This window comes from Liolophura sinensis, chromosome 1, assembly GCF_032854445.1.
Source record: "Liolophura sinensis isolate JHLJ2023 chromosome 1, CUHK_Ljap_v2, whole genome shotgun sequence".
NCBI classification, from domain to species: domain Eukaryota; kingdom Metazoa; phylum Mollusca; class Polyplacophora; order Chitonida; family Chitonidae; genus Liolophura; species Liolophura sinensis.
The window spans coordinates 47,220,984-47,248,601 of record NC_088295.1 but is presented as its reverse complement, the minus strand read 5'-3'; the positions used below and the strand labels follow the sequence as shown (position 1 = coordinate 47,248,601).

At 37.6% G+C, this 27,618-nt stretch overlaps 1 protein-coding gene across 1 annotated transcript in view; it reads left to right on the top strand.

The window, feature by feature from the left end:
- LOC135476165 (uncharacterized) overlaps nt 1–27,618 on the top strand; it is a 49,020-nt gene that overhangs the window by 6,438 nt on the left and 14,964 nt on the right. The window contains exons 7-14 of the mRNA XM_064756096.1: nt 524–671; nt 1,253–1,390; nt 14,554–14,729; nt 15,808–15,936; nt 16,901–17,067; nt 17,698–17,817; nt 18,412–18,574; nt 19,147–19,357. Coding sequence (XP_064612166.1) covers nt 524–671; nt 1,253–1,390; nt 14,554–14,729; nt 15,808–15,936; nt 16,901–17,067; nt 17,698–17,817; nt 18,412–18,574; nt 19,147–19,357 — 1,252 coding nt within the window. The remainder of the gene's footprint in view (nt 1–523; nt 672–1,252; nt 1,391–14,553; nt 14,730–15,807; nt 15,937–16,900; nt 17,068–17,697; nt 17,818–18,411; nt 18,575–19,146; nt 19,358–27,618) is intronic.

The window sequence follows — 27,618 nt, the reverse complement described above, 5'->3', positions numbered from 1 at the left end:
AAAAGCAACTTTCAGTGCAATTTATACACATTTTTGGGTAGGGTTATCTAATTTCAAGGCTTCACAAAAAGTACATGTACAGTTTTAAAAATGAAAAAAAAAACAGAAAAATTCCTTCAGATTATGACTGAATAAACAGTGTACAAACATGCAAAATACAATACATACATACATTTACAGACAAACAGTTCAAAGGGCAGAACTGATGTTTGATATAAATGTACAGTAACTTGTTTTGAGAACACCAATAGTATCTCAGGGAGCATTACATTAATATTTTGGGGGAAAGTGGCCTAGAAGTAAGACGAAATATTTCAGCCGTTTCATCATATGGCAGAGTTTATGTCATTTGTGAAAGACGTACATTGTAATCACATGTAGTGGGTAGCATCAAAGACATACATGTGACATTGTTATTAAATTCTATGGTGTGATAAGTTTCCAGTGATAATTAGGGATAATCCCTTTCCTTATTTCAGGCGATTTTAAACCCCTTTCGCAGATTCTTAATTCTTATTAACAGGGTCTGGAGAATGTTACCTCAGCTGGTCGTCCCCTGGCTCCTCTGATGCCCAAACCCCCACAGGGCACCACCCCTACCTCCTCACCACAGGTAATCATGATCAACAACAGCACTACCACAACTGAAGGGAAGGACGCTCAAGGGTCAGGTAAGCCTGGAAGGAAGTAATTTTCAGTCTGTTAATCTTGATTATATTATTCATATATTGTACGTAATTGTATGTAGATCCAGTGTACGAGTTTTATTAAACAGTTATGAATGTTATTTTTTTTCTGTTTTGCCAAAGCTTGTTAAAAAGCTTGAAAGATTTTTGAGTATGGCTTTAAAACTAGAAAAGAAGAAAAGGAACAAAGAGAATAAAATAAACACCATGTTTGTAGTTGAAAAATGATTTGAATAAAGATAAACAAAAGATAAGTTCAGTCTCAGAAAGTTATGGGAGCAGCCATTGTGTGAAAAAGACCCACCTTGGCCTTCATCTAAACCAGGCTATCCATGAACATGGTGGTCTGCATCTGGATATGAAAAGGATTTAAACAGCTCTTCACTATGGCCAGAATAAAGAGAAATGTAGAGTATTCTCCCTTTGTCTGTAGTGCAAGAATTTGTACATTTAGTTGTTGAAGAGGTTTAGTCTCAAAATGGAGTACAGTTTATCTTATCAGGCTTGAAAATTTAAATGTTGTATTGATTTAAATGTTTTAATAAGAAGCTTCTGATATGTGACAGTAGCAGAAGCCAACCAGGCAGCCACCACTCTGGAAATCCCCACCTCCGTGGCGCAAACTGCCGATGGTCAGGCCACCATACTACAGTTCTCAGATGATGTTGTCAATATGCTGATGAAGAAGGACCCAATCAAGTTAGGTAAGTAGATACTCTCTATAGACCTCTATTCACAAGGCCGCACACTTTTGTGTCTGTATCTCTTGTGACACCTGTTAACGCCCAATGTGACAGCCGTTTACAGGTTCTTATGTCATAGCACATAGGAAAGCACAAAGACAAGACATCATAAAGTTTCCTGATCCAGTACTGTATTATGACAGATATACAATAAGAGTACATGCAAGGTTCCTCAAAAATACGAGCAACCAGAGTCTCTCGCTCGACTGACTGACTTTTTTTTTTATGTCACTGCACAACGCTCTTACTATTGTAGGTGTGAAAACGCAGGATCATATAGTTCTGTATTTAAATACGTGGATCAAGGTTATCACGTTTCTATGTGTCAAAAGAAATCCTTTCATTAATTTTAGTATTTGCTAACAGATTCACAGTGACAAACCGGTCACTTATTTTTTGTTGGTCCTGGGTTTACAGTATCAAAAGGTGAAAGGATTAATATATGTATGTTTTAGTCACCAGGATAGATGGGGTATGGGTAGACGTGACCTTAAATTAATTCCCAGGCTCCTAGTGTTTGTGCAACTTTAGTGACACTAAGCAGTTAACAGGACTCTTTTGTATGTTTGGTCAGTCTAATGGTCATTGAAGACAACTTCTTTTGCACAAATATGGTGTGTAAGTCTGTCTGTTACACAGGGAAAAAGTTCGCTGGTAAATTGCCAAAGGTCGGTGGTTTACCCCAGACACTCCTGTGTCTTTCACATATAAAAGAGACTGCCATCTTTAAGTGAAGTTATTACGCCTAGGCATTAAACAAGTTAAAAACATGAATACAACACCAAACAGGGTAGAGGTGGCATACCATGACCACATCCTTAGCACACCTTTAGCTGGCCTTTAGCATTCCACAACCATTCCTGACACATTTTCCTCTAACTTGAGTTACCACAGTGATCTGGTACATGATTGGCCGATTTTCCACAGCCAATCCAACAATGTTTGCTATCTTGTTTGTTTTGATGTATTCAAGAGCTATTGTTAGAGGTTTGTTGAAAGCAGTTAATCCAATTTTGCCAAATTCAGATACATGTAGATAGCAAAAAAATATAATTGTTTTTTTCTTTCTTTTTTTTTTACTCTTTGTTTTTATTGATCAGGTGAAGTGAATCTTATAATAGTGTTCAATATTCTTACTGCGGTGTATGCAGTGATATAAAATCTTGTGATAGCAGAACAAGAGTTTATCTCTTGGACATGCACAAATTAGCTTAAAATGAAAAACTCTCAAGCGGTGTTGACAACCAATAAATCAGTTTGGCTGAAAGGTATGGATTATGTATAAACATATTTTAAGGAATATTGAGCCAAAGCAATCCCAGCTTATGTGGCAGATGCACAGGGATATAAAGGCAAACCAAACTTTAATATGTCACAAACCCACAAGTAAACAGCAAACCAAACATTGATATGTCATAGACGCACAAGTAAACGGCAAACCAAACATTGATATGTCACAAACCCACAAGTAAACGGCAAACCAAACATTGATATGTCACAAAACCACAAGTAAATGGCAAACCAAACATTGATATGTCAAAGACGCACAAGTAAATAGCAAACCAAACATTGATATGTCACAGACGCACAAGTAAACGACAAACCAAACATTGATATGTCCAGAGGCACAAGTAAACAGCAAACCAAACATTCATATGTCACAGACCCACAAGTAAATGGCAAACCATTGATATGTCACAGACCCACAAGTAAATGGCAAACCAAACATTGATATGTCACAGACCCACAAGTAAATGGCAAACCAAACATTGATATGTCACAGACCCACAAGTAAACGACAAACCAAACATTGATATGTGACAGATGCACAAGTAAATGGCAAACCAAACATTGATATGTCACAGACGCACAAGTAAATGGCAAACCAAACATTAATATGTCACAGACCCACAAGTAAACGACAAACCAAACATTGATATGTCACAGACGCACAAGTAAATGGCAAACCAAACATTGATATGTCACAGACGCACAAGTAAATGGCAAAACAAACATTGATATGTCACAGACCCACAAGTAAATGGCAAAACAAACATTAATATGTCAAAGATGCACAGGGATGAGACAAACCAAACTTATGTCACTTAAGAACTTAAGAAACCACTGTGGTTGCCCAATGGTTAGAGTGGTCTGCCTGGAAGAGAGATCCAAGATCACACCAAAGACTTTAAAATCACCTGTTGGTGCCTCACTTGAACCCTGAAAGGCAAGACGAAGGAAACATGACTGGTTGGCCGGGTGTCCATATAATGTGAGCGGGTGGGGTGTCATGTCTGCATGGTATCTTTGGCATGATACTTTTATGGCTGCAGTACTTTGGGAGCATGGACTTGCCCTGCAACAAAAATACACAGTATATTTACAAAGACCTAATGACTCCTTGTGTCATATGAATGAAAAACCATTAAGTATGACATAGAACCCCAAGCATGCATACATACATACAGACATACACACGTACATACAGACATACACGCATACATTCACACATAATAAGACTGAGAACTATTGCAATTTGACCTCATTGGTCCAAACGTCTAGCAACCATCTTCAGTTTACACACATTCAAGAATTGGTTCTGTTTCATTTAATTTTTCAGTTTAATACTGCTTAAGTATAAGTTGATACAAAACTTGCAAAATATCATCAGTGCATAATCATTCAAATTAAAAGAGTCTTTCAAGTAACAGTTTAATTCTGATGCTCTTACTGATCAGTAATGTTCTTGACCATCTCTTATTTACCAAAAATCATAAATTTTTTTATATATTTTGTAGTGCTATAAAATGCTACTTTTCAATATGGTCTTGATCCACATTTTGTTATCTTAATCCCATCCAAGGGTTATATGTGAACATTTTAGTGACGATAGCATAGTGGGACTTTGGTGGTTCTTTGGTTAGTATAACCACATTACCAGAGTTATTAGTGTTTTTTATGGCAGTGGTGAACTGGTGGTTGTGCAGCCTCCCACTGTGTGTTCCCGCTCACTGAGAATCTCCTCTAACTGAAAGCATGTGTGCTGGGGTCAGAGGTCACTAACACTGCTAGGGCTTTTCTATGGTCCAGGGGCATACAAGGTGGTAAATGTTAACCAGGGGGGGAATCCTAGACCTACCCTGTATTTGACCTAAAAATACACCCCCCACCCAAAAAAAAAAGATTTTCAAAGGCAAATAAAAACATAAATTATTCTTTTTGGCATTGAAACTTGCATTTCTCAAGTAGGATATCATCCTACCTTCCAAAATGAGATGAAAACTCCTCCTTAGATCTGTAGAACTGTCAAAATTTTTAACTTGCATGTAGTCTTGGACAAATTTTTAGGTTAGTGATAATATGTGTGACATGTTGCTGGCTCTCTTTACTACTGAATGAACTGTGGGAGGGGACATGGGGGGGAACTATACTTTACACTCTACCTCCAGCAACCCCTCCCTTGACTGATTCCTACACTAAAGCTGGCTCTACCCTAATTTCTCAACATTTATGTCATGTGTAAAGAGGTTGAGAAAAAGGAACATTCATGTTTGCTGTACTGTATGTTCTTATAGCCCAATTTATACGTGGAACCTGGATTCAAGACTTGTGTATTTAAATTTGTTGGAAACAATTTATTCAATGCATTCAGACTGACTATTCATAGGGAACTGATACTGGATTTCGCCTACAGTGTAAAAATGCACTGTCAGGAGCACATACAAGAGACTTTACAAGAAATTAATCAAACTTCACAAAAAAAGCTTATTTGTGGCGAATGAATCTGTCAAAATCAGACAAAATATGTTAGTTGAAAAATGTAAAACCTTAGGTGAAATACAGTTTATGTTTCTGTCATTTTGTTATTTTATATGTAAAGTTATTTATATATTTATTTGATTGGTGTTTTACGCTGTACTCAAGAATATTTCACTTATATGACGGCGGCCAGGAGAAAACCGAGGCAGGCCCCGGGCAAACCCACGACCATCTGCAGGTTGCTGACAGACCTTCCCACTTACTATATGTAAAGGATTTAGCCATTATTTATGTGGCCAAATGCATATAAACATAGTCAAACCTGGTGCAATTAAGCATTATGGTACCATAATGTACATGTATATATAACCAGAAGAATATTTAGGCCATTTGTACTCTCAGTTACGTACTAAATAACTAAACTAAAACATGCACACTAGGTCAAACATTACATTTCCTATAACTACAAGTTGGGAATAATTACTAGAGTAATTGGATCTTTTAGAGTTGAGTATCTACTCGAGAAAAGTTAAAATATCATTTGCTGTGAAAGATTTTTCAAAATATTCTCCTCAAATATGCATGTTTATTCAAAATTATATATTTGAATTAAATATAATTTGTATGGACATAAAAACATACATTTTTGGGGTTAGGCAAGACAAAGTTTATTTCATGTTTTACAGGCAAGCCAACTCCCCAAAAATCCCCTTTTTTATTCTGTCCAATTTTAATGTTTTTTTCATGATTTTTCTGTATTGTAAAGCTGGTAATGTGCAGGAACAATCCACATTTTTTACAAATTATACAAATAAAAAGTAATGTTTTGTTTCTATTTTTATATCCTCCTCCAACAAAAAAAAACAAAAAAATAATTCTGACTGTATTTAAATTATTTTGGCCGTCCCAAATTCTGGAATGGACAACATATGAATAGGCTATATAATTTTCTGGTGGAAGAAATGCCATCATTTTGCTAGAACATCCATTGTGTCATTGCTGGTTTTGGATGCAGCGAAGTTTGCAGGTTTTGTCAGATGTCTGAGATTAAGGGCAATGGTTTACTTGGTCACCCACAAACTTTCCAGCAGGTGTATAAGTGAAAAGAGACCTCCGTGGCCAGCACGATGCAGTGACCTAGGAGCCTCTCACCAGTGCGGTTGCTGTAAGTTCAAGTCCAGTCCATGCTTGTTTCCTCTCTGGCTGGGAAGGTCTGACAGCAACCTGTGGATGGTCGTGGGTTTCTTCTGAGCTCTGCTTGGTTACTTGGTTCCCCCCCCCTCCCCCCCCATGATGTTGACCGAAGTATAAATGTAACATTCTTGAATACTGTGTAAAACACCAGTCGAATAAATAAGTAAGTATAAGTTAAAAATTCCTAATTACAGTATTAAGCAAAGTTAATGAAAGCCAAAAATGTCAATACAATAGAGAGTGATATTTTACCCATCATGAAGTTTCCACGCCTGCTGGGAGGAATTCTATTTAAACAGCATATATGTCCATGATTTTCTTCATTTCCCCTGGCCCTAGAGCTACATGCAGTTCCATGAATACTTCATACTATGACCCCAGCAAACTGTAGACAGTGGTGTAACTGTGGAAATAGTTGTTACTTCTCACACCCTCTTGCCCCAGGAGCAGTGAATGTTTTATTACCCTGGTGAATTAAGTATATGTAGGTGTAATCTAATAATAACAGAACGCACAGAGTAAACTCTTTGCTTAGTTTCAACATCTTCGACCCTCTGGTCAAAAGCCTCGGTTTTCTCATGGTTTATTTTTGTTCAGAAAATTTCAAGTGTCCAAACCCATTTATTCAAAAGTCTCAATTTATTCAATAGATTGTATGTACCAAGTTAGAGAGGGTGAAGGGTTGGGAAGGGAGAAAAGCTTTTTAATAGGTATTGTTTTCAGCAGCGCCTTAGGTATGGAAAAGTCGTGTTTCGGAAATTCCAGCCCTGTATAGTCTGGGACACTGTCAGTATTATGTGAACCCCGCCTGGGAAAACACCAGCCTGTTTGCTCCTTAGATAGCCAAATCTCTGTTTCTGTCATAAGTTGATGGTTGGTCATTATCTGAGATCACTGAGAGCTCCATAGGGGCACAGATAAATGAAATGGCGGAGGCGGGAGAAGATTGATCAGTGAGAGGCAGGGGAATGTCAACATCACGGGCCATCTGTGAGCTGAATGGGTAAATGTGTAATGGGCAAAACTGGGCCAAGCCGTTTTCCAGGCCTTATGTTATGACGAAATAATAGAGTATGTGTTCAGGACAGTATCTGGTAATCTAAGGTTTGGTGAACATGATGACGACCAGTCTGCACTTAACCTATGTCAGGGGAGCTTGTACTATTCAGAGATATATTGAAATTCTGCAGCCTTCTTATATGCATATAAAGAGGCCAGGTCAAATTTGATGTATATTTGTACACCACAAAGAATTTGATGTTGCAGATGAAGGCACGTTTACACTGATTTCGCTGTTCAACTTCAAAGCTTCAAAAGAGTTTACAGTTTTACAAGTTTCGACAAGATAATTATCTTAATGTACTGTCTAACTAATTATTGTAAACATTTAACTCTCACACACCAAGGAAAATTTGATAGCAGAAATGTTTCTAGCTAATCAAGATTTTTAATATTAACTATGCCTTCCTTTAATTTTTTTTAAATTATAAAGATATAATTGGAAGTTCCAATAATGAAATTTGAATTTTTTTATCATCATTCCGTCAGATTTGATTGTGTAGGAAAGGCTGTTTTTTACGGAGAAAATATTGTTTATCAATGAAAGGGTTTAATAATTATCATAGTTTAAAATCAGACTGACATTTATATTCCAGTGTTATTGGCTAGGATGTGTTTTGACACAATTTACTAAATATTTCCTATATTACTCTATTTGCCTTAAAATTTACATTGAAAAGCACTTATCTAGACACAGGTCATAAAATATTACGTTTAAAAATTATCATAGTTTAAAATCAGACTGACATTTACGTCCCAGTGTTCTTGGCTCAGATATGTTTTGACACAATTTACCAAATATTTCCTGTTTTACTCTGTTTGCCTTAAAATATGCCTTTTTAGACATAGATCATAAAGTATTACGTTTTCTTGTTGAAATTTACACTTTTCCCCGTAGAATATCCATCCTTCCTTCCAGCAGAATTCAAAACACCTTTCTAAGGTCTGAGCTCTCAGAATCTGGCAAAATCAGTAACTTAGGCATGAAAAAATTTTATGTCACATGCAGTTATGTATTTATGTAGCTTAGCTGTTAACTTTCATGTTTAATAGTAATATAAATTTTCAAAAAAAGGTCTGATTTTAATGGTCCTGTTCCAAATCAATAAATCAAGATCATGTCTGAAATGAATAAAACAAAAGCACATTCTCTTTCTTGAAATCGAAAGCATGTTCAAATTATAGACTTGTCCAGAATCAGTATACATTTATTAATTTATTAATATTTTTAATAGGTTCATGTCTCTATCAAATTGAATTAATGGAAACCATGTCCATCATTAGTAAATCCAAGTCTAAAACCAGGAAATCGAAATTAAAATAAGCTAGGTAGGCAAAGGCTATTTACACAGTAATTATTAGCACAAACGTGTACATTTTCAACCCTGACATCATTAAATGTACATGTGCTTTGTGTTGTTGTTACATAAATCCACTGGCATGTAACTTCTGCTGGTAATGTTGTTATTGTTTCACTATACAGCTTCTCCCGGTCACATCACATATTTACTTGTCTGTCTCCATTCCTGTCACGTCGTAAGTTCACATGTAGGTCTCCCACGTCATGTCTGGTCAGCACCTGTAAGTTTACCATGCCGAATTATACAAAACACAGCGATGTAAACACAACACGAGGTCAGCCCAAAACTATGTATATGCCGAAGAAAGGAAAATCTCATGGCTTTTTGGGCGGAGGGGTTTTAGTTTACCCGGCATATTGAACAGGCGGTGGGAACGTTTCGGTGGAATTGAGAAGTCATTGTTTTTGTCTGCCTCGCCTTTCACCGACAGCTGATCGACATGGTTTGGGGTAAATAGTCTAGTGCATGTCTGTGAGCTGCAACATGCGATAAACTCTCTGTGACGTCCAGGTCACTGCGTGCAGTTTGTACATGTGGCCATGTTAGCATGGGCTGACATTTGCTTTGTCAGTACATGTCCATGGAAAGTTTCTTGTTGATTGTTGTTAAATGACCTAAAAATTTGTCCATGACTAAGTTGTTCATTTTTTCAGATTCTGGAATTTATTTAAATTTTAGAAAGGTGCTTTGAGGGGTGTTTGGAAGGAAGGATGATATCCTACTGGGAAAATGTAAATTTTAGCACCAAAAGTAATGTCTTATGACACTTATTTGCCTCCAAAAATGCCCTTTTGTGGTCAAATTGTGATGTCATTTAGAGTAACGCATGTAGGTGTGAATATTTCCAGAACCACATTAATGAATTACTGTAATTTAATTAACATCACTGTGTGACTGAGGCTGTACATTAATTATGACTGAGGCTGTACACTTATTTTGACTGAGGCTGTACATTTATTGTAACTGAGGCTGTACATTTATCGTGACTGAGGCTGTACATTAGTCATGACTGAGGCTGTACATTTATCGTGACTGAGGCTGTACATCTATCATGACTGAGGCTGTACACTTATTTTGACTAAGGCTGTACATTTATTGTGACTGAGGCTGTACATCTATCATGACTGAGGCTGTACATTAGTCATGACTGAGGCTGTACATTTATCGTGACTGAAGCTGTACACTTATTTTGACTGAGGCTGTACATTTATTGTGACTGAGGCTGCACATTTATTGTGACTGAGGCTGTACATTTATTGTGACAGGCTACTCATTTATTATGACTGTGGCTGTACATTTATTGTGACTGAGGCTGTACATTTATCGTGACTGGGGATGTACATTTATCGTGACTGAGGTTGTACATTTATCATAACTGAGGCTGTACATTTATTGTGACTGAGGCTGTACATTTATTGTGACTGAGGCTGTACATTTATCATGACTGAGGCTGTACATTTATTGTGACTGAGGCTGTACATTTATCATGACTGAGGCTGTACATTTATCATGACTGAGGCTGTACATTTATTGTGACTGGGGACGTGCATTTATCGTGACTGAGGCTGTACATTAGTCATGACTGAGGCTGTACATTTATCATCACTGAGGTTGTACAATTATCGTGACTGAGGCTGTACAGTTATCGTGACTGAGGCTGCACATTTATTGTGACTGAGGCTGTACATTTAGTGTAACATGCTGTGAAGAAACAAAATAATGAGGCGAAGTTGTATTTGCACATCTTCTCAAAGCAAAGTGAAGTAAATAAAAAGTTAAATTTTATTCACACGTAACGTTTATGGAATGACATATTGATATTTTCCTAAAATTGTTTGCATGAAGTGGGTTCGTAATCACTGATAACAATGTATTTGAAATATGCCTATATTAAAATATAGGTATGTGTACATATGTACTGTCCGGTATATGGAGTCTTTCAAAATAATCCAGATTCCTGTCTCCAGCAGTATGAATAGAGTACAAGTGTAAAGTTTGGGTCTGCTGTGTAATATAATGTGTTGTCATTCTGTGAGGGCAAACCCTGGCGGTTCAGACAGAGTTCAGTCTGTGGATATAGAGATGCTGTACTTCCTGCCTAGCTGACTCATTCCACAACCTCAGGCCAACCTTCTGTAAATGTTGTCAGGGTAACTGTATGACATGCTGTGGGGACACCTTCTGAGCATAGGCCTCCACATTAAAGTCAGGCTTGGAGGAGATGGTACAAGTTCAAATCTAACCCTTGTTAGTTTGTTTTCCTTCTTACTTGTGCAAATATCCAAAGGGTTTCTTTTAGAGGACTTCAAATATTTTTTTTCATATTGAATAGGGGGAAGATTTTCACCTTGCCTTGCACCTGACAAACTTTATGTCTTTATGACAAACATATCCAGGGAGAGTTAGATTTATTTTATTTATTTGACTGGTGTTTTATGCCGTACTCAAGAATATTTCTCTTATACCACGGCCATCAGCATCATGGTGGGAGGAAACTGGGCAGAGACCTTCCCACATACTGCCGAAGAGGAAGCCAGCATGAGGTGGACTTGAACCCACAGCGACTGCATTGGTTGGAGGCTCTTGGGTCATTGCGTTGCACTGGCATGCTAACCACCTCAGCCGCAGAGGTTCCGAGGGAGAGTTAGATTTGAATGCAAACCTGTCACTGTAAAAGATATGTCTTTTTGAGTAAAATGTACCTGAATTAAAGATACCTCATATATTTGCGAGTTTTACGGATGGCTGTGCTTGGACGTCTTTTAGAGCCCAAATTAAGTTTAGTTGTCAGTTTTTCGGTGCAAAAATAATTAACATGTTTTGTTGATTAAAAGAGAAGCAAATTTAACTCCTAAGTATTGGAAGGATAATGAATTAACTTCAGTGTTTACCTGTTGTGTTATTCAAAATAATTTTCTTATATAATTTCAAAGAAGCATATTGTAGTTGTTTTAGATTGCATATAGTGGTAGCTGTTGATAAGGACTGAAATAATGAAATAATACATGGCTAAATTTGTTTCATATGATGTTGTCTCCAATGTATAACATAATGTCAGCTAAACATTTACTATATCATGGCCTGAAGATGGGTCCTTTGAGGAAGTGATGCCTGTGAAAAAGGACAGTCATGCCAGAAATAGTCAATTCTTGGTAGATAAAAACAAGCCAACTTGACTTTTGGCGCCCTTTCCCCCCCCCCCCCCCCCCCTCTCCCTGGTCGGTGTTTCTTGGTCTTGTTTGATGGAGACACATGTAGCTCAGTAGTAAGTGAAGCTGATGAACCCCCTCCCCCCCACACCCATCTCTTCATCTCGTCATCCCCTCTCCCCCTCCACTTCCTACAACAGGAAGTCTCCTCCATCGGTTTGCTGCTATATGCACGTTTTTTTGACAACTGGCTGAGTATACTCTTATGAAAAAGAGGAAAGAAAACATTCCATGGGGTAATCATCTTAATAGGACTAGACTGAGTTCTCTGAGGAGTCGGATCCAAGTGTCAAGTCAAACCCGACAGTGTCATAAGTCCCCAGTGAATAACGTCCCGTCCACTGCTGCACATCTCTGGGTCACTGGCATCTTAGAAACATTAGTCTGCAAACTCCATAAATCCATATGTGCCCCCTTCTCATACATCACTGGCAGTCTATCTCACTGTTCTGTTTTTACTGTATTTGATCTAAAATTTTGTCCATGCCTAAGTTTTTAATCAGTTTCCCTGATCCTGACTGTTCGATAATATTGATCCAATAAAAGTGCTTTGAGGTTGGTTTTGGTAGGAAGGACGATATTCTAGTGGGAAAATGTGCAAGTTTTCAACTCCAAAAGTAATATTTTGTGATCGCTATTTGATTTGAAACTTTGTTAAGGCGAAATTTTTAAGGCTATTACAACCCTGTATTTCACCTAAAGTTCAACAATTTTCAAGTGGCACATTTTTCTTCACTCAGATTGATTAATCCACCTGATATAGTTTTTAAGATTTTTTTCATGAAGTTTAATTAAAATCTTACAATAAGAACTTTAGTCTTGGTACAGGTAACATAAGTATCATTTTAAGACATTTTATATGTGATTATAAAAGTGCATTTTTACATACCAAATTTTAGGAGAAATACGGTAATTACTTTAGAACAACTTTTCAAAGTATCCCCGAAGTCCCAGACTTGTCGATTTCTTGATCGTTCTCATGTGTGACGACAGGAAAGTGATGAAGACACTTGCATTCCACTGCCAATCCACCTTGAATTAGTACATATATCTTATAAAACTTGAGGGGCCTCCGTGGCTCAGTTGGTTAGTGCGCTAACGCAGGATAATAACCCAGGAGTCTCTCACCAATGCGGTCGCTGTGAGTTCAAGTCCAGCTTATGCTGGCTTCGTCTCCGGCCATACGTGGGAAGGTCTGACAGCAACCTGTGGAAGGTCATGGATTTCCCCCAGGCTGTTCCCGGTTTCCACCCACCATAATGCTGGCCACCATCGTATAAGAAATATTCTTAGTACGGCGTAAAACACCAATCAAATAAATACATAAATAAATATAAATCTTGATTTGCTGTTGTAATTCAGTAGAGAGGCTCCTGATACCCTAAAGTACTTGTACCCAGACAAATCTCTGATCATTGTAGCTTCTGTAATTTTCTATCACTTGGGAGGCTGGCACTTTAAGAAATAAAGAATATTAAGTTCTAAAAATTTGAATGAAAGTGGCAACAGAGGTTTTGCCTTCTCCTCGGCAAATGGAAACCGATAATGAATTGAAGCTGTCCAAGAAACCATCAACAGACAGATCACTGAAGACTGACAATGTTTGTTCTTTACTTGTTCATCTCTGAGTAAAGCCCCTAGACACATTTTTATTTATTTGATTTATTTGATTGGTGTTTTACGCCGTACTCAAGAATATTTCACTTATACGACGGCGGCCAGCCTTATGGTGGGAGGAAACCAGCAACCCACGACCATCCGCAAGTTGCTGTCAGACCTTCCCACTTACGGCCGGAGAGAAAGCCAGCATGAGCTGAACTTGAACTCAGAGCGACCGCATTGGTGAGAGGCTTCTGGGTCATTACGCTGCCCTAACGCGCTAACCAACTGAGCCATGGAGGTCCCTCGACACATTTTTAAGTTGGACAGTTAAAGCAGTTGTCATCATTAGTTTATGATAACTGACTTGCTGTCTTTGCTCACTTGTTTACACACTGCAGAAGTATATATTGCTTACTGAATTAATTGAGCTGAATGTACAAGGATATAGCTCATAGTTTTCAATTGATTCTGTTTTTTTTTTTTATTGTTTTTTGAATTGAAGTAAAACTTATTATTTTGACTTTTTTCTTTGTGTTATTTTTTTTTTTTTTTTTCTTATTTAATTGCCCTAATTCTTCTGAATTTGGGGAGAAATATTAGAAGTGTTGAAAGTAGAATAAAACATTTCTTTACCAGCCTTTTGGAAAAGTAACAATATGAATATATTGTTCATTATGAGCACACCAGGTGACCCAAAAATTAGAACAAATAGGGTATTTGTTTGTGGAGATGAAGAATGTCTTCATATCTTACCTACAATAGTGATGCAACCTGCAGATGGTCTTGGGGCTTCGCCCCAGGCCCTGCCCAGTTTCCTTCCACCATAATATTTGCAGGCGTCATACAAGTGAAATACTATTGAGTACCAAACACCAATCAAATAAATAAATAAATGAATAAATACAATAATGATGATTTATGTGTTCTATGTATCCTTTAGGTCTGAAGGCCCCTGATATGGACCTGGAGAAACTGAAGTGTCCACTGTGTGACTTCCAGGCCTATTATCCACAGCAATATCAGGAGCATATCTTCTCCCATCCAGATGAGGTTCACAAGTGTAAATGTTGTCAGTACGGTACCCTGGACGAACCAGAACTCATCGAGCATTACAAGGTGGGTGTTTCCAGCTATTTTTGGGTAGGAGCAACTCACGCAGAGTAAGTCTAAAGCTATACATAGATAGACTGTGTAACTTGGAGCAATGGGATAACCAGGTACTTTGTTCTGACTTCTGAGAAAGCATCACAGAGCTACTGGGCCCAGTAGATGTTTATTTATTTATTTATTTGATTGGTGTTTTATGCCGTACACAAGAATATTTAACTTATATGACAGCGACGAGGATTATGATGGGAGGAAATTGGCCCAAGCGTTACGGTGCAGGTTTTAGCTGACCTGCACAGGCTTAATTGTGATTACTTACATGTACTTCTGCTGACTCAGCAGTTGCCCAGAGTAGAACATGTTCCGCTTTTCTCGTAGCATCCAGTTGTATACAGATACAGTAACTGGTGAAATCCAGTGGTTTCCTCCTGTGATAATACAATACCTCGTGACGCACTTTGTTTTTGTCCTATGTTTATCTAATACCTGGTGACATACCATAGTTTTCTCCAAAGATTGTACAGTACCTGGTGACTTACAGTATTTTCCTCTCATGATTGTACAGTCCCTGGTGACATGCAGTGGTTTCCTCTCATATTTGTTTGCCACCTGTGGAGTGCAGTGATTTTCTCCATAGTTTTCTCGTATGATAATACAGCACAATACAGTGGTTTCCTCCAATGATCGTACAGTACCTGGTGACATGCAGTAATTTTCTTCTATGTTTATCCAGTACCTGGTGACATATGTCCATTTATGTAGTGCCTGGTGATATGAAGTGGTTTCCTCCTAGGTCGATTTATGCAGTGCCTGGTCACATGCAGTTGTTTCCTCCTATGTTTATCCGGTACCTGTTGTCGTACAGTGGTTTCTCCCAATGATTGTACAGTACACGGTGACATGCAGTGGTTTCCTTCTATGTTTATCCTATACCTGGTGACATGTAGTTTTTTCCTCCAACCATGAACCTGCCTACATGTACACTTGTTAAAAACAGGCGAAGTTGTGTTGAGTACAGCATAGAACGCCAATGCAATAAATACAGTGCATGCATGCACATGTGATTCTGTGCTGTTTGTAAATGCAGGCGTCTCACCCACGCTCCATCTGCCCAGTGTGTAACTTCACCGCAGAACAGCCCTACGTTGTCAAGCGGCACATGTCTAGACACGATGAGAAAGGATGTACCTGTCAGATCTGTGGCAAAGTCTATAAGGTAGGAGGAGCTTGAAAAGCTAATAGGTGTTGTGTTGTAGCTGATATAGATGATATCATGTGTGATATGATAACAGTGTTTCCTTGTCAGGGGAGGGGTAGGTAGCTCTCTGGACTGAAGTGCTGCGTCTCCCTGAATCAACTGGCCTCTGACCAGTGAGGTGGCAGACTTGAATCTAACTTGGGCTGGGGTGAGCTTATGAGAGCACAAGCGTCTCTGGCACTGTAAACCTGACCATTGTTCATGTACATCTCAGTGAAACATTCTTAAGTGTGGCATTAAATGTAACGAAAGACTCGTATCACAGAGAGTAAAGCCAGAGCACCCAACAACAGGGTGATAATTAGCAATAGTCATATGTACCCGGTGGAATAGGGCTTTACTTCAGTTAACCTCTTAAACGTTTTTTTTGTTTAAACTGTTAATGAACTTGCTTAAATTGTAGCACATTACACCCCAATAAGCACCATGGCTTAAGCGAACTTAGGTAAAAAAAGTACTGTTATGTTAATTGCAATTTATTAGACATCTCTTGTCTGGAATTAAGCACAAACCAGATAAGTAAATAAACTTAAATCATCTATTGGTGGCCTTACTAGTACATGTACTTAACCCATCCCCTTTGGCTGAGTGTTGTCTGAGGAAGTACAAGCCTGGAAGTATACATCAGTAGCAAGGCAAGGACAATGTCGTGCTCTAAATAGCATTCTGACATGGACCAACTGTTTGGTGCAGGACAAAACTGCCATGTGAATAACATTGTAAAGATTTCAGTAATGTGAATAACTGGTAGATTCGCCATTTATGTCCTGCTCTAACTTGAAAATTATTTCCAGTCTTGAAATGTCATACAGAGGACAGCCATGAACCAGTTTGATGCAGGTTTAATGAAAATTTCTGGCTCAGCACATTGTCAAATGTCCTTGAAATAAATATACAACTGGCTAAATTGTGTATGTTCTAGGACCAGTACATCTTAAAGATGCACCTCAAGCAAGTTCACATGCCGGCAGATGTGCTGTATGAGTGTACGGTGTGTGGAAAGAAGTTCACAAGAAAAGCTCATCTCAAGCGCCATCTTCGCACGCACGAAGTGGAGAAACCATTCAAGTGCCCTCACTGTGAATATAGGTTTGTGAACATACCTTTATTTTCATTAACCTATGCTTCTGCCAAAAAATAAAAAAGCAATGGATCTGGATGTACATTTTGTAGGCCTATCTGTGTTTGTGTCTAAGTGTTGGTTAGGTGAAGTAACTCATTTTGTGAAACCTCAGATCAAGTTCCAAAGCCAGCTTGATCCATGCTCAGCTTTTGCCCATTTAGCGTATGATGTAAATTCATTCGGATGTTTTTGGACAAAAAGTGTAAACGTGTCCCTAGCACATTTTAACATTCATAACCGTGGCATTTCAGTTCAGTTATGAGAGTTTCCTTTGCATTTTGTGAGTGCTGGAAAAGTTGCTAGATACCTGAAAGAGAATTACCATAATTCTTTAACTGCTTCTGCAACCAATATTTTGAAACATTCTGAGAGAATTGTGGGGTGTAGAGAAATAATTTGTGCAGTTTTATGATGCTTGCTTCTTTAATGACACAAACAAATTATGGTTAGTGTCATTTTCATGATATTGTATGCATAAATACTAGTAATTGGAGCTTTGGTAAAAAAATTACTAAAGTAACAGGTAGCAGCAGGTAGGTGGTTGCCTCCTTCTACTGAACACTGTGTATATAAGAAATACAATTTTGATTCTGCAGAGGGTGTGAAAAGTCTGATGTAGCCAAACATTTGCTAATCCACGAAGAACCCAAGTATGTATGTGAGATCTGTGGTAAGGCATTCCGTCACATCAAGAACAAAGAAATCCATGTCAAGAGGTAAGCTCTCGGTGATGTGAATTTACTGTATAGATCTCATATTTTCTTATCGACCATCTTTTTACATCATGTACACGGTTCAGTATACATTACATGGGCATGCAGCCTAACATTTCTAGATTTCTGTTTGGCGAATGCAGTGGCTTATCCCAAGTGGATTAGTCAGTCAGAATCCTAGAATTTTCTCTGCATTGTGTACTTCAGATTCTATGTCTCTTCATAATTTATCATGGTTGGATGTGAGCTGTGAAATGCCTTGTAAATAAAGAACTCCAAAGGACATCCTAGCCTGTCACTGTGTAACAAGTGTATTAACCATTCGCTAAACTCTTCTGTGAATGTTGTACACGAAGCTAAGAATCCCAAGTACCAGATTTTATCCCTATGGTAAAGGAACTATTACAAATTCTTTGTAAAGTAAAATTCTAAAAAATTATTTTTGGGTAATCACAATTTCTAGGTAATTATGATAGTAAGACAGTATGATTGACCACAGAATTTTTGAAAACATGTTTCACACAAATTTTGTGGTGGTTAATTCCTTATTTATGAAGGTCTTTTCGTTTACCGTTTTGTGCTCTTTGCTTTCTTTAGGCACAGTGGGCAGAAAGACTACAAGTGTGGTATCTGTGATAAATATGGTTACACCTTTACTGACATCAGGAAGCACATAGAGAGGACACACTCTGATGTGAAAACCAGCATGTTTATCTGTGAGAAGTGTGGCTCTTCATTCAGGGATAACCAGGCCTTCAGGGTAAGTCAACGCCCTTGACTTAGCGTGTACATGCTGGCGTTCTCTCTGGTTGTGCATGGGAAGGCCTGCCAACAACCTGCAGGTGGTCGTGGGTTTCTCCCGGGCTGCGCCCGGTTTCCTCCCACCATAATGCTGGCCGCTGTCGTTTAAGTGAAATATTCGTGAGTACGGCATAAAACACCAATCAAATCAATCAAATAAACCTTAGCCTGTAATAAAGCATGGGGTGGTAATTGCAGAAAATCTGCTTTGCCTTGTATTGCCAATCTCCTGCTTGTAGAAAATGTACATGTAACAGTGTAAAAAAGAAAGGATCAGCTTGTCCCAAGATGGGTCTGAAATGGTTAGCTCTCAGTAAGTGTCTAAGCACAGGATTAACATATTTAAGCAGATCTTCAGGGTAGAAGTGGTCAATTTTCCCCAAGCTCTGCTCTGGTTTCTAACACCTGTGTACATGATCATCTTCGTATAAGTATGTATGAGTTGAATGCAATGTCACAACACCTTGCGCCAGTAGGCAAATCTGTTTTATTTGAATGCGACTTCAAACTATCGCTATGTTTTGTCCACAGGAGCACCATGAGCAGGGCTGTGATCAGATGACCATTGAGCAAGCCCTGTCAATCACTACAGGAGAGACAGAGACTGGTCAATCCACCATACAAATACCCGCCTCTGTCCTACAGGCTGAGGGCCAGCCCATTACCTACGATGGCCAACACCTAACCATCGGCGGCAATCAGGTCAATATCACAGTCCAACACATGAACCTGGATCCTGAAGGTGAGAACCTACCGTGTGAATTTTGTCCAAATCTCTCAACCTCTTCACAAATAAACAGGCAACTTAATCTTTGAAGTTATTCCGTGAAGAAATTGTATTTTTGATATAGTCTAATTCTTCAACCTTTTCTACCGCCTCTGCAACCAATGTTTTGAAACATTCTGAGTGAACTATGCAGTGTAGAGAGAAATAATTTGCACAGGTTTTATGAAGCTTGCATCTTTAGTGACACAAACAAATCATTTTCATAATAATTGTATGTGTAAATTCCAGTGAAAAAAGTGCTTTAGTGATTGAAAAGGTTGAAGATTTACAGTACTATATTTGCTCTCTCTATCTCTCTCTCTCTCTCTCTTTCAACATAACTCGGTTTTTTGGCGATAAATCTGCATACTAGGTTACTAGCAGTGCATGTTGTATGAAGTTTTTGTTCCAGTTACTCTTAGCTGCCTTAAAGGATTAGTGTCCAGTTTTAGCTAATGTTCCCAGTTGTAAAGACTATAATCTGTTTAAACATTTCATTAGCGGGAGGGCTTCAGAGAACCATAATAATGACTTTAAATCCACCAAAACAACAGGTTTACTGCCCTAGCTGATCTCCAGCTGGCCACCAGGCAGGTGACGTCATAGATGGCCAACCCAAGTCTAGCTGGCCTAAATAACCTGGAAATTTTTATCAAAACAGTCATTTTTGACATGGATTCTAACAATATTGAAACAGACATACTGCTGTATCAATTTGAACCCATAATGGAGGAGGTTGAAGTTCCGACCTATAACTCTCACTTAGCTGGCCAGACCTCAGAGTTTTTCAGAAGTTTCATTTCATCTCAAGCACTCTGGCTATAAGGACTGGTAAGCTATAGCTTACACTGTACATACCATGTGTTTATCTTAGAATGTTATATGTATTTACTATCCTTTCTCTCTATCCACTTCAACATAAATATTCTATTCCCCCAGGTATTCTAAATTCATACCTGTATGCGACGACAACTGCGTGATATTGTCGGCATTCCAATTAGCCTACATGTATGCCTATATAATCGTGTACAATATAAACATAGACGTCTTGTTAGTGTACTGAGATATGCTATCTATCAGTTTTAAGTTGAGTTAAGCTTGAGACTTTGATCAATTGCGGCCACATGTAGTAGTTAAATCTTTCACGTCCTGCTAGCCATACTCTTCTCGTAGATTTCAGACGAAAAATGGCAAGAACAGATGCGGCCGTCTTATGTGGGTACAAAACCCTTCTGTCTTCCTGATGGTCAAATTGTCTGGAAACTTGAAAAAAACAACAGCAGAAAACTATTTTGGAAGATATTCGACATACCTGTTGTCTCTCTTATAGCTTTTTTAATGTTGAATTAAATGGGGAAGCTCTGACAGCTCGTAACAGTAAGGCTTGTGTAACATAATTTGGCAAAGACTACCGAGTGTGGGCGGAAAAAATGCATAAAACCATCGTCATTATCTAGTGATTTTAAGTGCCATATTACTCCGATTAAGGTACCCTTATTTAATAATTTTTTAATCTCAATCTAATAATATATACAGCAGTAGCTGATTATGAGTAAATGATAAATCTGGACACTGATCTTTTAAACAGATGTAATATAGGAATGAACACAGTGTAATGCTGGAGACCAATTGTAAGCCAACTCTGCATTACATCATGGCTGTCAGTGGGTAATTACATGGTACATGTAGCACTGTAAGTGCAAAGAAGGTACCAGATCTGTTAAAGTTTTCTTTACTGAAACTTTTGAGAGTTAGTAAAAGTTTGTGGGACACAAATGGCTGGGGACATTGGTGACCATGTTTTTACATGTGTAATCAATCGTGCCTTGTAATGAGGCATGTTTTGGTGTAGCCCAACAAGCCATGTTATACCATCACATGTACTTATAGCCTTCCTATATATCATATATGTATGTTGTCCAGGAGGAAATTTCACAGACCTTTACAGTCTCAAGTTCATCCTAATGGATTTAGTTTTTTTGGCCTTTGTCAAGTCAGCTTGCCTTCAGTCAGAGATTCATGGCATTGATTCCACTACATGTTAATATTAAAGATAAGAGCTTAATACACAGCTCAGTTGTAAAGGACTTAATTTCTAGTACCGGTATTCAAGATGAGTTTAGTAATGACCATGATTTTAAAAGTTATTTAACAGTGATGATACGTCGACAGTTTATTGCATAGCGTTGAGGAAAGGGTGAATAGTGGATTAAATTATAACAGTTAAACTTCACTGCCTGGGTAAGTTTTCAAGAATTTAATGCCTATCAATCTTAGGCTCATTTGTGCAAATTTCAAGATTATCATGAAAATTTTCAAATAATACTTTAAATTGTGTAAATACAGAGGAAGGGCTGAGTTTTCAACAGCAGGATATCCATTGTTTGCGACGTGTGTGCATATACATCCAACTTAATATAACCAGTAGATACAGCCAAAATGTTGCTCTGAGAAAAAATATCTCTTTCATTAGGCATGTGAAATTCACACACATACACTTTCATCATTGTTTAAAATAGAATTTTTTGCTTGTGTTTTATATCACTTTGTGACAATATATGTCATTCGTTTATTACAAGTATGCCGACAGAAAAATATCTGGCCTGAATACTAGTCATTCCTATATTAATGTGGAGGAATTTGCTTTGATTACCCTTTTTTTTTTTTTTTTTTTTTTAAATTATTTGCTTGTATATTTTGGCGGCATGTCATGCATGTTATAAGCACATGTATTTTGGCTGTCAAAAGATGCTCTTTGAGGCATGATTGTTACATAACAGGTGTATATGCCCTTATTATGGTGAAGGGACAGCAAATACATTCTTGCTCTATTTCCCATGACATACTTTATGCTGATGGCATGTAAAGTGTCTGGGTGGAAACAACATGCTAAGTGAAAGTTTTGTGATCCAGCCATGCGTGAGATAAAGCTATTGTGTGATTCAGGAGATTGGGTTGGGTTGTCTGGGGCTCTTTTCTTCTGTTCTAACCCTCCTGGGTATAGAGCATGACGTGAATGCCTCCTTGAGTGTTGATGTTTTTTCTGTTTTTGAAACGAAATTAAGTCGTCTAATAGTCACAGGGTGAATCGCTGTTGTAATATTGCATGTTTGAAAGAAAATACAAGAAATAATATAACCCTAGTTATTTCATTAGAGGTGTGCTCGGTTAATCTATAAATCAACTGTTAGTCTGGAATTCTTAGAGAAAAAGGAAACACAAGTGTCGCATCACTAGTACCCAACATATGTATGGCAAAAACAGAAACCAGGGCTCATTTGACGTAGGTAGAAACAACTGAATTCTCAGGTTACAGAAATAACTTGTATCTAGTTAACTTGGTTAGAATTGGTTTGCTTTTGATTTTCTCAATGTTTTTATTTTTTTTTTTGGCTCACTTTCCTCACTGCAACATCATAAAAATGGAAAGGTATGCTTCTTGGATTTTATGTGTAATTCTTTTTCCATGCATTTATACAAGTGGTGAATTGTCATCGATCCTGGAAACTTCTGAGTTATTCAGAACATTGAAAAAAAAAATTGTTTGCTTTGTCCTTGAAAGTATTTGATTTTCAGTGACATTGCGCCTTGGTCAAAATGGCCCAGTATTAAATAAGCTACCAAAGTAGTATTCATTAAATCTCCAGATGAAGGTTTGTACTTAAAATGAAAGATCTGTATTTAAAATGAACAGTTTGTACTTAAAATGAATCGCCCGTAAAATGCTGGAAAATATAGGATAGTAGGTCTTTTAAAGTGTTTTTCAAGAACGTTTTTCCTGTCATATCTTGGATATTGTGGCTGAATTTGGAGTTGAGCAATACCTGTTAGATCCAGGATCAATTTTGAGTCAAGTCAGGCCTGCAGGGAGATCCAGGATCAATTTTGAGTCAAGTCAGGCCTGCAGGGAGATGCAGGATCAATTTTGAGTTAAGTCAAGCCTGCAGGGAGATCAGGATCAATTTTGAGTTAAGTCAAGCCTGCAGGGAGTTCCAAGATCAGTTTTGAGTCAAGTCAAGCCAAGCCTGCAGGGAGATGCAGGATCAATTTTGAGGTATGTCAAGCCTGCAGGGAGATGCAGGATCAATTTTGAGTCAAGTCAAACCTGCAGGGAGATGCAGGATCAATTTTGAGTAAAGTCAAGCCTGCAGGGAGATCCAGGATCAATTTTGAGTCAAGTCAAACCTGCAGGGAGATGCAGGATCAATTTTGAGTAAAGTTAAGCCTGAGAGTTTCAGGTTCTGTTCCTGATTTGGGTTATGCTTGAGACTTGAAAACTGATTGTGGCCTGCCGATGGTCATGAGTTTTCCCCTGGGCTCAGCGCGATTTCCTCCCACCATAAAGTTAGCATCCGTCATATAAGTGAAATATTCTTGAGTATGGCCTAAAACACCATTCAAAACTGATGATTTTTACATTTCATTGCCTGTAAAAAAAAGCTTAAAATCGAGGCGGAGGAAGACTTTGTGTAATGTGTGGGGATAGGCTGAGTACTGGGTGATTTGTCATAGTCTTAACCTTGTCTTACTTTCCAGTGAGGTAGCACTATAGATATGTTGGCCCAGGCACTAGCATCGCCCTGCATCAAACAGACAGTTTCATACTAATTGTTGTAAGAGGAAACTGCTTACACGACCGTGTATTTTGAGATTTCAAGATTGGTTCACAAACTTCACTGTGTAATCTTCAAAATTTTGCATATTGAACGGTTTCCTTCTTTCTGATTTTTTGTTGGTTTCTGTGCAACATAAAGAGCTTCACACATGGTAAATTTTCATAAAATTTATAAATTCCTTGAATTTGCGAGAGTGTTTTCTTATTGAAGTTATTGACTGGTACTACATACATAAATTAGTCATACTTGATGTCATTGTTCTACAATGGCCTTCGTCAACGCAGGCCACCAGAGGTAATTGACATGCCCTGGATATTGCTGCTAAAGGTGCATGTGTTCTAAAGATCATTGTAAGTAAGGCGGCTTATATAACACATGCTTTAAACATATTCAGGATTTCTTTATTATTACTTTTTTTTTTTTTTTCTTTTTTTTTTTTTTAAATTAGTTAAGGATTATCCAAATAGCATTTCCTTTTAGATATGAAAAATTGACCTCTTTGTGAAGATCTGTGAGAGTAAGCGTGAACAACCAGTGTAGTTTCCATGCCAAAACTGTCTTTCAGTCTAAAGGTGTGCTTATAACTTTGGGCAGATTATTTCCCTTTGATCATAAAGCTCAGGTAGCAACAGGTTACTGGTATATGTACAACATATATACGGCCAAAAGGGTTTAAATACATCTCTTCAGAAAATGCAAACATTCTTTGAGCTTGACAAAAGTGCACACTGTAAATATTCAACCTTTTCAAACACTAAAGCACATTTTTTCCGTGGATTTTATGCACACAATTATTATAAAAAAAAATGGTGGTAAAAATGATCTGTTTGTGTCACTAAAGATGGACTCTTCCTAAAACTGTGCGAACTATTTCTCTATAACCCATAGTTTTTTTCAAAATGTTTCAGGATATTGGTGGCAGAGATGATTGAACAGGCTGAAATTTAAGGTTATCTGTATATACTGTGGAATTACACAAGATATTTATTTGATTGTTTCTTTTTTTTTTTATTGCCACACTCAAGAGTTTTCCTCTCACATGATGATAGTTAGGTTTATGGATTAAGCAGATCAAAAGTCAGGATTTTGATAGTTATTTGTGCTGTCAGTTTTTTTTAAAATGATTGAACTAATGCCGCAGTGAGGTTTATTGTTTTGACATGCTCTGCCCTTTCTCTTCTCGTTTGGAAATTAACATCACTAATTAATATGTAAATCAAGGCGAAATGTTCAGATGGATTATGTATGTAAATTAGTGAAATTCTGCCTATCTCTATGGTACATGTTGTTTGAGAGTTATACGTTATGGCAGCGTTACCCCTTCTCATCAGCTGTAGACATTATAGCCTGAGGTTCATTATGGGATAATATTGATAACAGACATCACAGTCACATTAACGTGGACTGAAATTTATTAGTCCACCTAGTTAACACTTGTGACAGTATCTTCTTTTGATCTCTATGTCACAGAATATAAATTCAAGGTGAAATTGAATGACAAAAGTAAATATCTTGAGCAAACAGGATTTTTTATGTAGATTTTTTTGATGAATCATCCACATGTAAAATACATACATTGACCAGGTACATTACATAAATATTAAAGTGACATTACTTTACATTTTTATTTGATACAAATTGACACAATTGAAGACAGGGCCATGTTCACTGCTGCTAATGGAAAGCTGTCTGTCTATAATGGAGAACATCAGCTTGATATTTTCTCACGATTGTGACATTTAAATAAAAAATAAATATAAACATGAAAGTTAAATTTACATTACAGACCTTAATAAACTATTTGAAATGCCATGATGATTGATATGGTTAATGTACAGGGTAGAGCAAAAGTCTGGACCCATAGGCAATTTACTATCTAAGAATTTACACTTCACAATAAGTGTTCCAACTGACTTCCACCTTCCTCCAAACTTACTTTCTTACACCGGAGACACATGATCTTTGCACATTTCGAGGCATAGAGTTATTCCCTCTTATGATTTCAATTTTTTGTGTGATGTTATCTTTTAGTGCTTTTAATGTTCTTGGTTTGTTAGCATAGACCAGTGATTTAAGATGTGCCCATAAAAAAAAATCCAAAGGACTCAAATCCATAGATCTTGGTGGCCAATTTGCTCCAACATGTATATATGTATATACCTCAGCCCCCTTGAAAATTATAGACAGCTTCATTTTGATTGTATTTAAACATGCCCTTATTACACTGAAAATGTAAATGAAATACCCATGCGCTTTACCAAAGTGTTTTAAGTGGATTACCTATTCACTTTAGTCTGACAGCAACCTGCGGATGGTTGTGGGTTTCCTCCGGGCTCTGCCCAGTTTCCACCCACCACAATGCTGGCCGCCGTTGTATAAGCGAAATATTCTTGAGTACGGCATAAAAACACCAATCAAATAAATAAATAAATAAACCTATTCACTTTACCAAAATATTTGTCACATCTCCCTGAAATTGGATGCTGTGTCATAATGGGTCATGCACAACAGATTCATTGCATTCTTTTTAGGTGCGACCAAACATCTTTATAAGGCTGTCGGTCTGTATGTCTGTCTGTTGGTTGATCAGCAAATGGGGAAAACGCTTGACATCTTTCCTTTCAACATGGGTCTTCTATCACTTAACATGGGCTAAAAGTAGTGCTATGAGTACTGCATGAAACTAAATTCAAATAAAAATGGAAATAAATAAATAAATAGTTATAAAAAAGTCTCTACAATATGTTTGATTTTTTAGATCAAAATTAGTGAAATTTATGGATAATGATTAGTTTATCGATGTTCAAGAATTGTTCATAGATTGCAATAGGTCATGGATGAAAAGTTGTATTTGCTCTGTTTTCTTCCACCCATGAAACTTGCCACAATGTTAATAATTCAACATTAAGCAACAATCAAATAAATAAGTGAATAAAAGCTTTATTTGTTCCCCTAAAAAGTTGGATAGATAGATGTAACTTCCCACTTTGATTCTCCACATGTAGATGCAAGAATAATTTTTTATACTCCAGATGGGTTTGTAAATGAAGCCAGGTTTTCTGTAGGCTTTTCTTTGTGGGAAACATAATACTGTCAGGGGCAGGGAAATGCTTTCAACATGTGTGTGTGGTAGGTTTGATACATTCCCAGTTTGTCTTACAATTGAGTGACTTGGCTTGCCAGCTTGTAATAAACATTACCCTCTCTGGGCTTTCTTTCACAGACTCAGAGTTTAACCATGGAATTCTTGACAGTTTTATCTGCATGGCTGTAATTCTGACTTTGGGTTTAGAGGTCTGGGCCATCTCTATTCAGTTTTCTAGAATCACTGACAGATGTGTTTTAACAAACAACTCTGTGAATTATGAATAACACCACATACATTCTGTTGTAGCTGCACGTTGGTTTAGGCAGAAATGCAAAAGTTTGATATCTGATGTATGTAATATGGCTAACATGTGATGATGTTTAAAAGCATTCGGGCACTGTTTGAAAAACAGATTGTTCAACAGTTGTTTTTGCACAGGTCACTGACAGATTTGGTTGATGTGATAATCATAAAATGTTAATAATGCAAATCTGCTTATGAACATAATTGTTTAGTCTGTTGTTTGTGCACAT